The sequence below is a fragment of the Peromyscus californicus genome, unplaced genomic scaffold (assembly GCF_007827085.1).
Source record: "Peromyscus californicus insignis strain IS unplaced genomic scaffold, ASM782708v3 Scaffold_2__1_contigs__length_46816999, whole genome shotgun sequence".
NCBI lineage: Eukaryota > Metazoa > Chordata > Mammalia > Rodentia > Cricetidae > Peromyscus > Peromyscus californicus.
In genome coordinates, this window is record NW_026294540.1 from 8,640,199 (window position 1) to 8,656,135 (window position 15,937).

Genomic DNA, 15,937 nt, shown 5'->3' on the forward strand with positions numbered 1-15,937 from the left:
TCCTACTAAGGCTTGTCTCCAGAGTCTCTCTGTCACGATCCCAACACTTCTTCCACGTCAGGTGGCCCCCTGCTCTGAGACCCCCCCCCCATCCCCAGCACCTCACCCTCCCCTCTCAGCATGCAGGCTTCATCACTGTGATTACAGTGTATTAGCCACAGTGATTGTTCCAGACCTGGCATCTCATTACTGAAATAAAGTTAACATTAATGGGGGTCCCGCAGCTCCGCTCCGCTCACCTCTCCAAAAATGCATTCCGGTGATTAACGCGAAGACATGCATGCATATATTCATTTTGTAACTTGGCCCTCCTCCCATCAGCCTTTGCCTCTGGAGACCAAGGCCAGGGGCCCTTTAGCTGCCAATGGGTGGAGGGTGAGGTGCTGGAATTGTTCTGAACCCATGAACTGCTGGGCATCAGACTATTGCCAATATCCCTGAACCCATTTCCTTTTGGGGTGTCGATGAAAACTGACCCAGAGGACCAAAGAAATGGACCTCTGAGGGGGATGAGCCTTGAGGCATGTCCTACCCTGCCACATAGGAGCCAGGGTGTATTGGCACAGTGCACATAACCACCTCCTTAATCCTCAGTCCCCAGCCCTGCCTGCCACTATGGATTAATGCTGACCAGCAGCTTAACTTCCTGTACCAGAAAAGGAACCAAGAAGGGGAAGAGGGAGGATGAGGGTGGGGAGTGGAGGGTAGGACTGAGGGCAGGAGAGTATCAGATGGGTCTGCAGGGTCCCTATTGTCCCTCCACCCCCAGAACCACCTTTTCCACGCCAGCCCATACTGAGAATATAAAGTTCTGCTGCTTGGTGGTGGCTTCTTACCATTTATAGTAGCTACTGACCCCTAACCCAGACAGGGAGGTCCACACCTGTATATCATTTGTGAGGTAAAGGCAGAAGGATGGGAAATTCAAGGTCATCCTTGGCTACAAAGTGAGTTCAAGGCTGCCCAGAGCTATGGGAGACCCTGTCTCAAAACAACAACAAAAACCAATCCAGAACTGCTGACCCCCAGGGCATCACCACCATACCCACTTTAGATCTGCAGACCCACAAATGATCCTTCCAGTGGGACCCAGGAGCTGGCCTCCAGGGTCTGCCTAGGTAACCCACACCATGTCTGCAGAGCAATTTCTCTAGGCTGATTGAAGCGGGGGGAGCAATTTGTGCCCCAGCTTTACTGGCAGCAGGCAGGGGGACGTGGCGGAGGGAGACAGGGGGCCCTAATGAGATTCCCAGGCAGCGTCTCCACCCTCGTGTCAAGGAGGCATTTCAAAAGGGTTTGACACCGAATCCTTACCGAGCTGTCTGCTAAAATGCGAGGTGCAGGCCCCCAGAGAACCCAGAGCCTCCCGTGTGCCTGCGATAATCAGGCCGTGCCAGTGTCTGCTAAGCAGCTGTTCCCACCAAGAGGGACAATGGCCCGGCCCCACCCCTCGCGGAGCTGATTTCAGCCCCGCCTTCCCCGCTGCCAATCCTTTGATCACTTTTCGCTGAGGATCTGGAGGGCATGTTACAAAGTGCTTTGGGCTGTCTGCCAACAGGCACCTCACTAGAACTTGACAACAGCCAGAAGTGTCGGAGTGGAGAGAGACAGAGCTCGCTGGATGCCTTTTAAAAAATAATTATGTTTGAATTTTAAAAGCAATCTTCATATATGTAAGTAGTGTCATTTATATGGAAAACTATGCCAGTCGCTCTACCCTTTTAATATTTGATGGCGCTCTGGCTCCCTTCATAAGTGGAGATAAGGGTCCGGTGGCTTCTCAGGGGCTTCCAAGATTCCTAGGCTGGGGAATAAAGCCACAGGAGACCCAGAGTCGGCTGCTTATCCATCTCTGCTGTATCCCTCTGCATCCTCTCTGCAACCAGACACTTCGTTGAAACTGATTGCAGAGCGGTGCGGGGTCAAGGTGGGAATGAGTATTACAAAATAAATCGGGGAGGAGGAATGTAGAGGACTCGGGGTCCTGAGGGGCTGGATGGGAGCAAAATACAATGACATGCACTTTGGAAAATGTCATCATGAAACACATTACTTTATTTGCTAACTAAGAACTTCATTGGAAGAAAAAGACATTTTGCTTGCTGTCCTCATCAGCGATACAATTTATCTAAATTTTAAAAGTTATAATAGCAAGTACACATTGCCATGTTACCCATTTTAGGTCTACTGTGTAGCTTCACCATGGCAACACTAACCTGTCCAGTACCTTCCACCTCACACCCAACAGGTCACCTATCACACGCTAACTCCACTCCCCCCTCTCCTGCGGGGCCACCAACCTTCCCTCTTTTCTCTCTTCGATTTGAAAACAGTAGATTCTGAGGTACTGGAACCACACAGTATTTTGTGTGTGTGATCTCTTTCGGTTAGTACCATGTCCCCCTGGGGTCCACCAATCTTGTATAGGGGTCAGAATGTCATTCCTTAGATTTTAAAACATTTTTATTTTTGAAGCAGAGCCTAGTATGTATGTCCAGGGCTAGCCTCGAACTCACTACGGAGGCGAACGTGTCCTTGAACCTCTGATTCCCCCATCTTTAGCTCCTAAGTGTTGAGATTATAGGCTCAGGCCACCAGCCCTGGCTTTCTGAGGTTCTGGGGATTGAACTCAGGGCTTTTGTGCCTGATAGGCAAAGCACCTTGCCAACTGTCGACCGAGTTACTTCATCAGTGTCCATCCGTGTCCCCTCCCCCCACCCCCATTTTCTTCCTTTAAAAAAAAAAAGGTTGCATAACATTCCATTGTATGGATTCTGCTGTACTTTGCTTCTCTGTCCATAAACAGTGGGGGTGTCTAGTTTCCTTGCATATGATCAGCTGCCGGCCGGCTGTAGACTCAAGTATAAGATACCAATTTAGTTCTGACCAGGGCCAGTCAGATGGTTGAGTAAAGAAAGCCCAGAGAGAGGAAGAACTCACTATCAATTGGGGAAACTGAGGCTAGGTTTCGGATTCCATAAGAAAACCTGTCTGAGGGCGGGAAGACAGTTCAGTGGATAAAGTACCCGCTGCACCCACCTAAAAAGCTGGGGGGTCGGGGGGGGGCATGGTATTGTTAATCGTAATGCTGGAGGGTTTGGGTGTGTTTGTGTGTGTAGCAGAGGGACACACACACACACACACACACACACACACACACACACACACTCAGGAGTTCTGGAATGGTATGGAAATGAGCTAGCTCCCCATTCCCACACAGGGTATGGTAGAACCGGCTCTTGCTAACTGTGTTAGAATATCTACCGCTGTCACGCTACCCTGGGTGACCTAGTTCCTCAGGGAAGTGGAGGCAGCCGCCCACAGAACATCTAAGAGAAACAGTGGGACATCTCGCTGAGGAGACAATAACTGTCCTGGAAAAAAAAATGGGGACAAAGGCCCGGAGTCACCAGGCTGGGACTGGCAGGGGGCTGTTTCTTCAGGGTGAGCCACAGCTGAACGTTTTTTTTTTTTTTTTTTTTTTTTTTTTTTTTGAGCCTCCTCTTCTGCAGAGATACATCAGACTCCTGCACGTGGCCCTGCCTATCACGCCTCCCGGGTGGCTCCCCTCTCTCCTGTGGGTCTCCTAGCCCAGAGACGCAAGCCCAGCAGCAGGGGGCCCACTGCCTTCTGGGTAAAAAAGCTTGCCCTGAAAGTTCATAGGGCCTGAGGTCTCTAACCACCGGCCAGCTTGGGCCTCCTTCCTTCGGCATGCGAGAAAAGCCGGCTGTCTGGTTGAGTGAGCGGCGCTATAAATCACGGTGTCACCACTTAGCCAGCCAGAGTGATTTAATTAATCTGTTGTGCTGTCCCCCGAGCATCATCGCTCCACCTGACTGCTAATCAACCTCCATCAGCAGGAAGAAAATGCAGACCCCCCTTTCTTTGAACTGCATGAGATGAAGGAAGAGAAGGTGGGGGGGGGGAGTGAACGGCAAGGTGGTGGTGGTGGGGGGCACGGGGGCTCCAACTCTCACAGGACCAAAGTCTCTGGTATCTATAGCTCAACTCTCCATACACTGGCCTTCCTGTCTCTCTCCGGTGAGTTGTAGGAAAGGTGCCTTTTTTTTTAAGTAATATTAATATAGAAATCATCTATTGTCCGTCTCTATTTATCAGAAATAATATCTTGCCTTGAGATCTGTGACAGCTTGCATATTGCAAAAAAAAAACAAAAACAAAAACAAAAACAAAAAAACAAAAAAAAACCTGGGGGGAGCCTGTTCTCTGAACACACACACACACACACACACACACACACACACACACACACCCTTTGTTGATAACTAGTTACAGGGGAGGGTATAGGCACCACTCAGGCAGAGGATTTTGACAGATGACCACCCCAATTTCTGTCACCCCACGAGCCCAATACGTGCAAGCCACATTCTGTAATCTGAAGAGGCAGAGCTTGTTTAACAATGTAACACTTTGAAGGTGACATGAGCTGTTGGCAGAAGTGTCCAAATCCAGGGTCCTGGAAGCCTTAAAGAGCCTCAAAGTCCCTTTGAATCCTTACTGAATGGATCCGTTTTACAGATAGGAGAAACTGAGGCTGACTAGGAGAAGGGAAATTCCCAGGAAGCTGCAGGCGGCTGAGTCTCTGGAAATGACTCATCCCTGGGCGGGGGGAGGGGGGGGAGAAGCCTGTTAAAGGAAACGTGTAGAAAGTCTCACTGACAAGACCAAAGACCAGAAAATCTTTCATCTGGTTCAACAATACGATGCCTTTCATCAATTACACAAAGACTCTGGTTTATCCCCATCACTGTCCACCCCCGCCACGCCCCTACAGACAGACGCGGAGTTCCCACCCTGCCTGCGCATAGGGGAGGGTCTTACGTCTATCAAAACCGGGTGAAGACAGCATTTGCTTGCCTGGGAGCACACTCGGTACAGACGTGTCGGGAATCACAGAGGTGCACTGTGTTGCCACTGATAGACATGTCTTTTGAAAAGGCAGCGAGCCTCAGAATGGAACGCAGGTGCGGAGGAGCACGGGTGGTTTGCCCAGCATCTTGGGAGGCAAGTCCGCATACAGCCCCATCTTCTGCGTTGTGATTCCTGGGCCAGCACCACTCCTAGAACTCGGGACGGGTGCTGAGTGAACGACATATGCGTCTCTGTTGGTGAGAAATACCTAGGTTGCAACCTCGGGTGCTTTCAGTAGGAAGAGAGATGTGGTCCCAGTACGCCCGCAGAGTTGCAGGTGCGTGCTGGTCCTCCCAACACAAGGGGGCAGGATAACCCCTTTCCCTCTGTGTGCGGTCCTGGCTTCTCTAGAACAGGCGTCTTCCTGCCTGGGGAGAGAAGAGAGGTCAGCTCTGGTGTTTTTTTGTTTGTTTGTTTGTTTGGTTGGTTGGTTTTTCGAGACAGGGTTTCTCTGTGTAGCTTTGCGCCTTTCCTGGAGCTCGCCCTGTAGACCAGGCTGGCCTCGAACTCACAAAGATCCGCCTGCCTCTGCCTCCCGAGTGCTGGGATTAAAGGCTTGCGCCACCACTGCCCGGCTCAGCTCTGTTTTTAACCCATGTCGAAGCTCCTGGGCATCCAAGGGAGCATGGCTCTCTTGAAGAGAAGCTATGACCAGTCTACCGGCATTCTGGGGCACAGTGTGAAAAGGCTGACTAAGCTATACCTACACACACACACACACACACACACACACACAGTTTCCTTCTCTGCTCATCTCACAGAACGGATATTAAAGCGAAACGGGGCTGGCCAGATGGCTCAGCAGGTAAAGGCGCTTGCTACCCATCCTGATGACTTCATTACCGCCTCTGGAGCCCACATGGTGGAAGGAGAGGACGGGATTCCCACAAAGTTCCCTCCAGCCTACACGTGGTCCTGCTCCCTACCCCATACATAAAGGTATATTTTAAATAATTAAAAAATAAAGTGAAATGAAACATTAGACACGAAAGACCCCAGCAGAGCACCAGGTGCCCAGGAGCTGCCGAACGGATACCGTTTCTTCTTCATCCCATTTCGAGGTTCCCAATAGGGACCAGCCAGGCAGCCATTCACATGCTTGTTTCTTTTCCCTCACAATCTGGAAGCATCTTTTCCGACATTTTCCGGTGTGTGGACCAGAAGAGCGTAAGGATGCTGTTTTCGGAGGCCCGAGCATCTGTCACTGGAGGCAGAACGCATCCCCTTGCCTCTGTCTGCAGACATTCCATTTGGAAGAGAAGGTGCTGTTATTGCACCCAAGGGTTACATTGCATGTAAACAGGTGTGCACTGAGCTGAAGGCCTGGGTGTAGGGAATGGCAGAACATTTCAGAAAACCGTGAGCAAAGATCTGTGTAACTTTCATTTAGATAGAAACCCAGTGGGTGGGCACTGGGGCAGCCCCTGTCTGCATCCACGCTCTGCGATCATGTTTAATTTTTCTCATTCAATCTTCTTCTTGCAATGCAGATAGTAAATGCAGGTGCCCAGAGGTTTATAGAGATTAAGTGAGTAAATATGTTCATTCAAAAAATGTATACTAGTTGGGCATGCCTGTGACCTCAGCATGTGAGAGGTGAGGGCGGCAAGGTCAAGAGTTCAAAGCCACATGGAGAGTTTATGACTACGTAATGAGTTTGAGGCCAGCCTGGGCCACGTAAAACCTTGCATCAGCAAAACCAAACAAAAGCAGAAAGTACTGAAATCTGGACATGGTGGTCCATATCTGTAAATAATCCAGCACTCAGAAACAGAGGCAGGGGATCACAGGTTTGAGACCACCCCGAGCTACCTAGTAAGACGCTGTCTCAAGAAACCAAGCCACTCAAAAACAAAACAGACAAGCAGCAGACACATAAACACACAGAACAAATAGTAGCCGAACATCTGCTCTGCTCAGGTCTATACTCAGCCTGAGTTTATACCAAGTGGTCCAGAAGCCGTGACTCCTCCATTGGGGACCACCATGAGGACATAATCATCATCTGTGTCGGCTGTCACCACGAGCAAATGCATTTACACTCAGGAACCACAAAGTGGGTGGTCAGGGAAGGGTTAACACGGAGTTTGCTGGCCAGAAAATGAGGAAGGAGATTGGGAGACACAAGGAAGGGCGTCCACAAAGACCAGAAGAAGCCAGAAGACCAAAACAAAGAGCCACCGAGAGCATCCTCTGGGCACCATTTTCTGTGATGTGCAGTGTGCAGATTGTAAACATGCCACCATCTCACTGCCTCCTCCAACATCCAGGTAGCATTAGCCCGATTTTACAGATGAAGATCTCAGATGTTGCTGAGAGAGGCTGAATTGCTCGGCCAAGGTCACGGGCTAACAGGTGGAGAAAGGCTCTTCCCCGGGTCTGCTGGTCTCAGCTCTCCCAACCGCCCTCCTTGGTATGGTTTGAATGTAGGCAGGTGGGGGTAGGGTGGACAGGGCAGGGAGGGAGCGGGCTCGCCAAGGACTTTTAATGCTGTGGTACAGAGTTGGGACAGTTCCCTGTAGGCAGTGGGAGGCCAGCAGAGGTTTTTAAGTGGATATTGATTCTGCTACCAGTGGGAGATGGATGGGAAAAATACCCTGTGTGGGACTGAAGCCGGGAGCCACACCACTCATCAGCTTCCCATGCTGTCTGCCAGGCACGCAGCTGATAGAGCTAGACTCCGGGAGCATTGGCCTTGTATGTCCCACAGACAGGGAGCCATTCTGTCCTCTGTATCATTTTGGCTTGGGTGTGTAGTTTTCTATCATGTTACAAAGTTCACGTAACACAAATGCACAAGTTAAAACACACACACACACACACACACACACACACACACACACACACACACACACACGGTAGAAGAGGAAAGACAGCAAAATTCACCAGGCATGATGGTGTGTGTGTGTAAGCAGGAGAATCTCTGTAAGTTCGAGGCCAGCCTAGTCTACAAAGTGAGTTCCAGGCCAGCCTGGTCTACAAACAGCCAGGGCTGTTATACAGAAAAACTCGGTCTCCAAAAACCAAAAAACAAACAAATAAACAAAAACAAGAAACAAAAAAACCAAAACAACAAACAGCAACCCCCCCCTCCCCAAAAAAAAAACCCAAAACCAAAACTGTTGAGGAATATTATTTTAACTGGGCAAAGATGTATTACATTTGTTTATGCCACAGAATATTACTTTAACTGTGTAAAGGTGTGTTACACTTGTTTCTGCTGCCTTTGTTAAAGATGTGTTACATTTGTTTATGCTGCATTTGTTTAATTGTGTAAAGATGTGTTGCTGTTTCACTTTGCCTGCCTGAAGTACCTGATTGGTCTAATAAAAACCTGAATGGCCAATAGCGAGGCAGGAGAGGGATCGGTGGGGCTGGCAGGCAGAGAGAGTAAATAGGAGGAGAAATCTAGGTGAGGGAGAGGGGGAGGGGGAGGGGGAGGGGGAGAGGGAGGGGGAGGGGGATGGGGAGGGGAGGGGGAGGGGGAGGGGGGAGAGGGACGAGAGGGACACAAACATGCACACACCCAGGTCCAGAAGCCAGGCAGCTGCCAGCCAGCCAGGCCCTGGAGGAAGCAGGAAACTAACATATACAGAAAGAAAGAAAAAGGTAAACAGACCCAAGGCAAAAAGTCAATAAAGAGAAACAGGTTACGTTATAAGAACTAGCAAGAAGCGAGCCCAAGCTAGGCCAAGCATTCATAACTAACAATAAGTCTCTGTGTCATAATTTGGGAGCTGGTTGGTGGCCTCAAAGAAAAGCCTAGTAAATAAAACAAGCTCTCCACCTAAAATTTTGCCTCATGTTTTCCTAAGAGGTGACCATTTCTGGAATTTTCTACTCCTATGTGAGGATATTTATGTAGACTTTTTTCTGTTTTAATTTCTTAAAATTTATTTTTATTTTATGTGTTTGGGTGTTTTACCCACATGTATGTCTGTGCACCACATATGTGCAGTGCTCTTGGAGGCCAGAAGAGGGCAGCAGATCCTTTGGAACTGGAATTACAGATGGTTGTGAGCCACCATGAACGTGGGTGCTGGGAACTGAACCCGCTCCTCTGGAAATGTTTTTAATCACTGAGCCTGTTTTAATTATTAAATTATGCTGAGTTCATGGCAACTAATACACTTGATTTAACAGTCAAAAGAGCTTATGGTGAAAACTTGAGTCCCAAGGGATCCACAGACGGTCTTCTCCAGGGTAGCATTTCCTGTGATGGCTGGTGCTGATGCAAATCCCTGCATTAGAGATGGAAGCCATTGACATGCTTCCTCCATGGCCCTAATTTTTCCTCTTCTCTGTGATAATAACATCTGGATTTCCTCTGTTTCAGCAATGTTTAGGCTCCACTGAGGCATGGACGGTCAGACATCTTTATGTCCACTGCTGTGTCTGGACATCCCTTCTCCTGAGTGTTTACCACACGTTTAATCCTGAGCTGTGGGCAGCATTTGCTTCCCCGTTTCCTGGGGCAGAAAGCTGAAACCCAGAGAAGTTGGGTGCCTTTCCCAAGGACACCAAGTCAGGTGGTCCTGACTTTGTGTTGGTTGGAGCCCACTAGGTTTCCTAGTGGCCGTACCCAGCAGGACTGCATGAGAGGTTGATTGGACCACGGGCCTGGGTACCAGGTGTTTGTAAGGGTCTAACTAGCAAGGGGGAGGTCTTTTGCTCCACCCCTTGGCATTGTTATAAATAGTCCTTTGGAATAAAGTTCTGGGCTGGTGGATAAGGATCCAGGTCCACCCGAGTCTATCCTGTGTTTTCTCTCTGCTGCTTTACTCTCCAACTAACTCTCTTATCCCTCATTCCTCAAGAGTTCCTGGGGTAAATAAGTGTGGGGCTAGTCCCCCCCAGCTGGTACTAATGCAAGGCAGAAGAAGAGACACCAGCGTTCCTCCTGAGGATGCTCAGATCCCTGCAGCGCTGGCGATAGAACCCAGGCCCCCTGCATGCTAGTGTTCTGCCAGTGAGCTACATCCCCAGCCCTTGGCTTCCTGAGACAAGTCCAGGCTAGCCTCAGACTCTATGTGTTCCAGGCTGGCCCCAAACTCAGTTCAGTCCTCCAACCAGGCCTCCAGAATGCTGGGATTATGTGTGCATCACAGCGCCTGGCTGTTTTGTTTTAAAAACACCTGGAGCAACTGAAGGCTGCCAATTCTCCCCCATCTTCACCTTTTGAGACAGGGTCTTATATAGCCCAGGCTGCCCGTGAATTCTCTGTGTTGTCAATGACATGTTGAACGTCTGGCCCTGCTCCCTTCACCTCTCAAGCACTAAGATCATAGACATATATCACCATGCCTGACTAATGTTTTTGAGACAGGGTCTTTATTTCAAAAGTCTAAGCTGGCCAAGAGTTGGTGGTCAGCCTGCTGCCTCTGCCTCCCCAGCTGAGATGAGAGGCCTGTGCCACGATACCTAACCTTCAGATCTTCCTGTTTCTACAGCTCTGCACACCTTGACGTTCTCTCCAAGCTGCTTTCTAATTTTTTTTCCCGTTTTTCGAGACAGGGTTTCTCTGTGTAGTTTTGGAGCCTGTCCTGGAACTTGCTCTGTAGACCAGGCTGGCCTCGAACTCACAGAGATCCACCTGGCTCTGCCTCCCAAGGGCTGGGATTAAAAGCATGCACCACTGCTGCCTGGCCGCTTCCTAATTCTTTTGCACACTGGGTACTTACTCCTAGCTCCATCCTCACCTCCTCTGATAGCTTCCTCCAAATCCTTGAGCATGTTGACGTGCCCTAGAGTGTACATCTCAGAGCATGTGGCAGAAGTGTGCGAAGAACAGCTGCCGGAAGTTAGACCCCCTGGCGGGGCATAGGGGTTTTGTACATTGAGTTCCTTCAGGAATCCCCGGGTCCCACTCCAAGCAGCTGTGCAGATCTGGGCTTCCCTAAGCATGAATGCACATCAACACTCCCTGCTCCCTGTCTCCGGGCATCACCCACCCGATTCATCTCTGCCCACTTGACTCGTTACTTTATATCAGTTACAAGCACGTTTTTTCCTGTGTGCTTATGGGCCAGGAATGTTTGCTTTAGGAATGTCTATATATATATATATATACTATATACGTGTGTGTATATATATATACTATATATGTGTATATATAGTGTGTGTATATATGTATATGTGTTTTTATGTATGTATTTGTATATATGTATGTGTGTTTATGTATGTGTGAGTATTTGTGTTTATGTATTTGTGTGTATGTATGTGTACATATATATATGTATGTGTACTTAAGTGTATGTATAGTATGTGTTTTATGCAGTTTGTGTTTATAATCTTTTCATGAAGATGCATATGAGTTTTCTAAACACCAAGGAGGCTGGCTCCAGACATTTTTTTCCAGTTTATACTTTGTGTTTGTAGTTTTTTTAACTATATAGAGACTTTAATTTTTATACAGTTGGATCTGCCCATCTTTTTTTTTTTTTATGGCTGTGGATGGGTTTTGTGTTTGTCTTTTTCCTCTCCAGGATTCTATACATGTTTAATGCTCTTCCACCCCTTTCTCAGGCTTTTTAGGACTTTAATATTTGAATTTAATCCATCTGGAATTTATCTGGGAGTGAGAAGTGATATAGAGGGATCCAGCTTATATTTGGGGGCTTTAGGGAAGCTTATTTCTATAATTTTATTTGTTTGTTTATTTAATGTGTGTGTACATGTGTGTGCCATGAAGCATCTGTGATAAGGACAATTTGTGGGAGTTGATTCTCTCTTTCTACCACGTGGTCTCTGAGGATCAAACTCAAGTACCTTTGCCTGCTGAGCCGTCACCGGTCAAGGGAAGATTCTTCGACCTTCTGGTACCCAGGCTGCCCACTGCTGCGGTGGTCACAGAGGCTCGTGAAGGCCAAGGCTGCTGCAGGCAAGCCTGAGTGGCTAGCCCTTCTTACTGGGCCTATGGAATGTGGATTTTTCGGGGTGTACATCTGGGCCAATGTTTCCTCACCCAAGCTCAGAGAGCCTGCTTTGAGCACCCCATTTTGTCTGTCCCCACAGGCCAAACGCTTCTTGCTTGCACAGACCCTTGGAAGGTGCACAGGGTGGAATGAGCTCACCTTGGCCCCGGCTCTGCTGACCCTTGACTCAGGTGACTTTGGGACTTCAATCCATTCTTTCATCTATCTTAGCCACACCCACGCGCTCCCCAAACCTACCTCATGAAGCTCCTGGAATAAAGGGCACGAGGGTCAGAGTGGCATGCTATGATTGCTGTAAGTACCACTGATGGGAAGTTGAGCTCTGGGCTACCTCTGTCTCTGTGATGTGATGTGGGAACTCCTTCTCAGGGATGTCTCCTTTTCAGCAAAGTAATTAATTGAAGCTGGAAGAATTACACTTTATCTCCATGTGGGACATAGCATTTTTCCTTTGTCATTTTTGGTGAAAGGATAGAAATCCTGAACAGTTTCCCTCTGCTGGGCACCAGATCATTCCTCAGCACTGTTTCTAAGTCCTTGGTGTCTGAGGGTGTTCAGAAGGCTCAGGGAAGCGAGGTGCAGAATCAGGTCTTTGAAGAGCACGGAGCAGGGAACCCCGCAACTGTCTACTCAGAAGAAAGTTCTGGCCCTGGGGGTCCAGTTGATCCTGATGAGAACCAGTTCTCTTCAATGCCTCAGTTTCTCCTGCTATGTCTGCAAAGAGACCTCACACCACAGGAGCAGCAATCTAGAATAGCCATGGAGACTAGTGGACAGTGGGTTCCGGAATCTCACCAGCTCAGCTGAGACCAGCATCACCCCTTTCTGTGGACTTTGGCCAGCTCCCTTCCCTTGTCTGTGCCCCCACAGGGACGACTCTGCATTCACTATGGAGCTGGTGAGATTGCGTAGCTGAGGTACTCAGTGCAGGGCTGGGTAGGCAGCGAGTGAGCATGCACACACACACACACACACACACACACACACACACGCAACAAACCAACAACAGATAAATCTAACACAAATTTAAACAGGAAAGATTAGATGGAGCAGGCAGGGTGTGGATGCCTAGAATCCAGCTCTCAGGAGGCTAAACCAGCTTTGGTTACCAAGTGAGACCCTATTTCACAGAAACAAACAGACGAATAACAATGAAAAGATAAAAATAAAATGCAAAGGATACAGCATTTTTCTCGTGTTGTTAGGGCTAGAAGAGAGCATTTCAGGATCTCTAAACATTCTAGATTAGATCTTAAGCCCATGTCCAGGGATTTATTTTATTAATTTTTTTGGATTTATTTATTTATTTATTTATTTATTTATTTATTTATTTATTTTTTAAAGATTTATTTATTTATTATGTATACAGTGAGTGTTCTGTCTGCAGGCCAGAAGAGGGCACCAGATCTCATTGTAGATGGTTGTGAGCCACCATGTGGTTGCTGGGAATTGAACTCAGGACCTCTGGAAGAACAGCCAGTGCTCTTAACCTCTGAGCCATCTCTCCAGCCCGATTTATTTTTTTTTTAAGAGCCACTTTATTGAAGTATGATTGACATACGAGGAACTGTATATATTTAATGTCTGTGTCCGGGCAAGTTGGCAGCCGAGCACAGACTCATGGTTCTCACTCCCATAGGTATCAGAAGCACAGACTGTAGCTGCAGATGCCTCCTGCAGCCATCCCCCATCCTCTCCTTCCCTCCCCTGCTTCCTCTGGTCATCTTGCATTACTCAACATGCGATCTGCTCTGTTAGCTGGCTGTTGCTGAGACAAATATATCGAGGTCAGTCAACAAATAGGGAAAATATTTGTTTTGGCTCATGGTTTTGGAGGTCTCTGCTCATAGTGTGTGTGTGTGTGTGTGTGTGTGTGTGTGTGTGTGTGTGTGTGTGTGTGTGTGACGTTGTTGGGTATGAAGCCCAGGGCCTCGTGCATGCTTGGCAAGTGTTCTCACTGAGCCACACTCAAAGTCCAAGTTCATGAGTGACAGTCTTTGCTTTGGGTTTGGGGTGGCACATCTTGGTGGAGGCCTGTGGCAGAGCAGAGTTGCCCACTCCACGTCAGGGAAGTGAAAGGGAGAAGAAGAAGGCATTGGGGTCACACATCCCTCTGGGACGGTCAGTATTTTTAGCTTGACCTCTCACAGGCAGGCCTCCAGGCACACCTATGAGGGATTCTTAGCTTACGATTATTGTCCATGATCACTTCGATGGCTTTAACCAAGGTGGGAAGTCCTGACCACCATGGGTGGCACCATTCCCTAGGCCGGTGGAGAAAGGGAGCTGAGCCCTGGCATGCCCGCCTTAATTCATGACTCTTTGCTCTTGACTGTGAATGGGATGTGGCCACCTGCTTCCTTGACCTCCCAGGAACAATGGGCTGTCCCCTGGAATTGTGAGTCAGAGCAGCCTTTCTCCTTGAAGTCATTTCTGTCAGGGTGTGTTCACAGAGTCAGGAAGGCATCCTCTAAGACCAGAAAGCATCTGACTGGCTCCATCACTTAAAAGTCCACCACTGCCCATGTTTAGTGCTCAGGACTAAACATCTAACACAAGGGCCATTGTATTATATTTAACTAGATCATCTACCTTCTTAGCGAGTAAAAAAAGCTAACAACTGAGACAGGGTCTTGCTGTGTAGTCCAGGCTGGTCTTGACTTCACCATCCCTAGGGCTGGAATTATAGATGTGTGCCACCATGCCCAGTCCCCTGCCAGGTTTTAAGTATGCAGTACAGTATTGTATCAATGACTGTAGCTGCCGCCTACAGGTCTCCAGGATTTAGTGTCTTGCACTGTGAAAGCAGCGTGTTTCTTGGCAGGATTGCCCCCTCCCCGACCCCAGCCTCTGGCCTCCATTGTGCCACTCCTTGAATTGTGAGTGTGGCATTTTTTGTTTGTTTGTCTTTTGAGACAGGGTTTCTCCGTGTAGCTTTGGTGCCTGTCCTGGATCTTGCTCTGTAGATCAGGCTGGCGTCGAACTCACAGAGATCCACCTGGCTCTGCCTCCCGAGTGCTGAGATTAAAAGCGTGCACCACCACTGCTCAGTTTGGCATTTTTAAAAAAGACTCCTCATTCGAGGGTCCCTGTAATACTGGTTCTTTTGTGTGTAGCTCATCGTAATGAACATCATGTCCTCTGGTTTGCCCGTGTTTCCACAAACTGCTGTTTGTGCTGGATTTGCTTCTGCTCCAACATTCTCTTGTACAGAGCACCACATCGTCTAGGGTACACACGGGTTGCTTCTGTCTGGGCTGTTGGGGTGCATGAGGTGGCCCTGGATGCAGAGTGAGTTTCAAGGTCCCGACCTCAATTCCTCTGGATGCACATCTGGAACTGGAGCATGGTTAAAATGTTTTAAAAAGATAACGAGAGTTGGAGGGGAGGTTTTTTTTTGTAGGTCGTGGCTGTAATTTAAATTGGGGTAGCCACTGTCGGAACCAGCATGGAGGGCCCTTGTAAAGCTAAAACAAAAACAAGTGTGTTGATGTACACCTGCCATCTTCAGCACTCAGGAGGCAGAGGCAGACAGATCTCTGTGAGTTCGAGGCCAGCCTGGTCTACAAAGCGAGTTCCAGGACAGTCAGGGCTACACAGAGAAACCCTGTCTCAAAAAAAAAAAAAAAAAAAAAAAGTGAGAAAAAAGCCGTCTGAGAGTAGCGAACCTTAATTGAGAAAATACCCATAAGATCAAGTTGTAGGCAAGCCTATCGGGCATTTTCTTAATTAAGTGATTGATGAAGGACGGCCCCGCCCATTGTGGGTGGGGCCAGCCGACATGCCCTCTCAAGAGCCTGCCTCAAACAAAACTATCTAAACAAACACAAGCAAACAAGAGGTGATCTCTGCGGTTGCTTCCTTCGTTTAGCACTGTGTTCTCCAGGCTGTCACATCCCTGTAGAAGCTTGTAGTACTGCAGACTTCATTTCCACAGCCAAACACGACTCCATTGTGGGCCGGTACCCCGCACACACCCCTGTTGTCTATGGACAAATTATTTCACTTTATCACGTTTATTTATTTACTGCGTACGTTGTCCCGGAACTCGGTCTAGTGTCCCAGGCTGG

General features: G+C 48.5%; 1 protein-coding gene across 4 annotated transcripts in view; it reads left to right on the forward strand.

Moving 5' to 3' along the window:
• Spring1 (SREBF pathway regulator in golgi 1) overlaps window positions 1–15,937 on the forward strand; it is a 71,163-nt gene that overhangs the window by 35,679 nt on the left and 19,547 nt on the right. The window contains exon 5 of one of the 4 annotated variants that reach the window (XM_052755181.1): window positions 9,269–9,585. The exons of the other annotated variants lie outside the window; for them this stretch is intronic. Coding sequence (XP_052611141.1) covers window positions 9,269–9,418 — 150 coding nt within the window. The 3' untranslated portion in view covers window positions 9,419–9,585. Of the gene's footprint in view, window positions 1–9,268; window positions 9,586–15,937 lie in introns of those variants that run through there. 4 annotated transcript variants of the gene reach the window in all.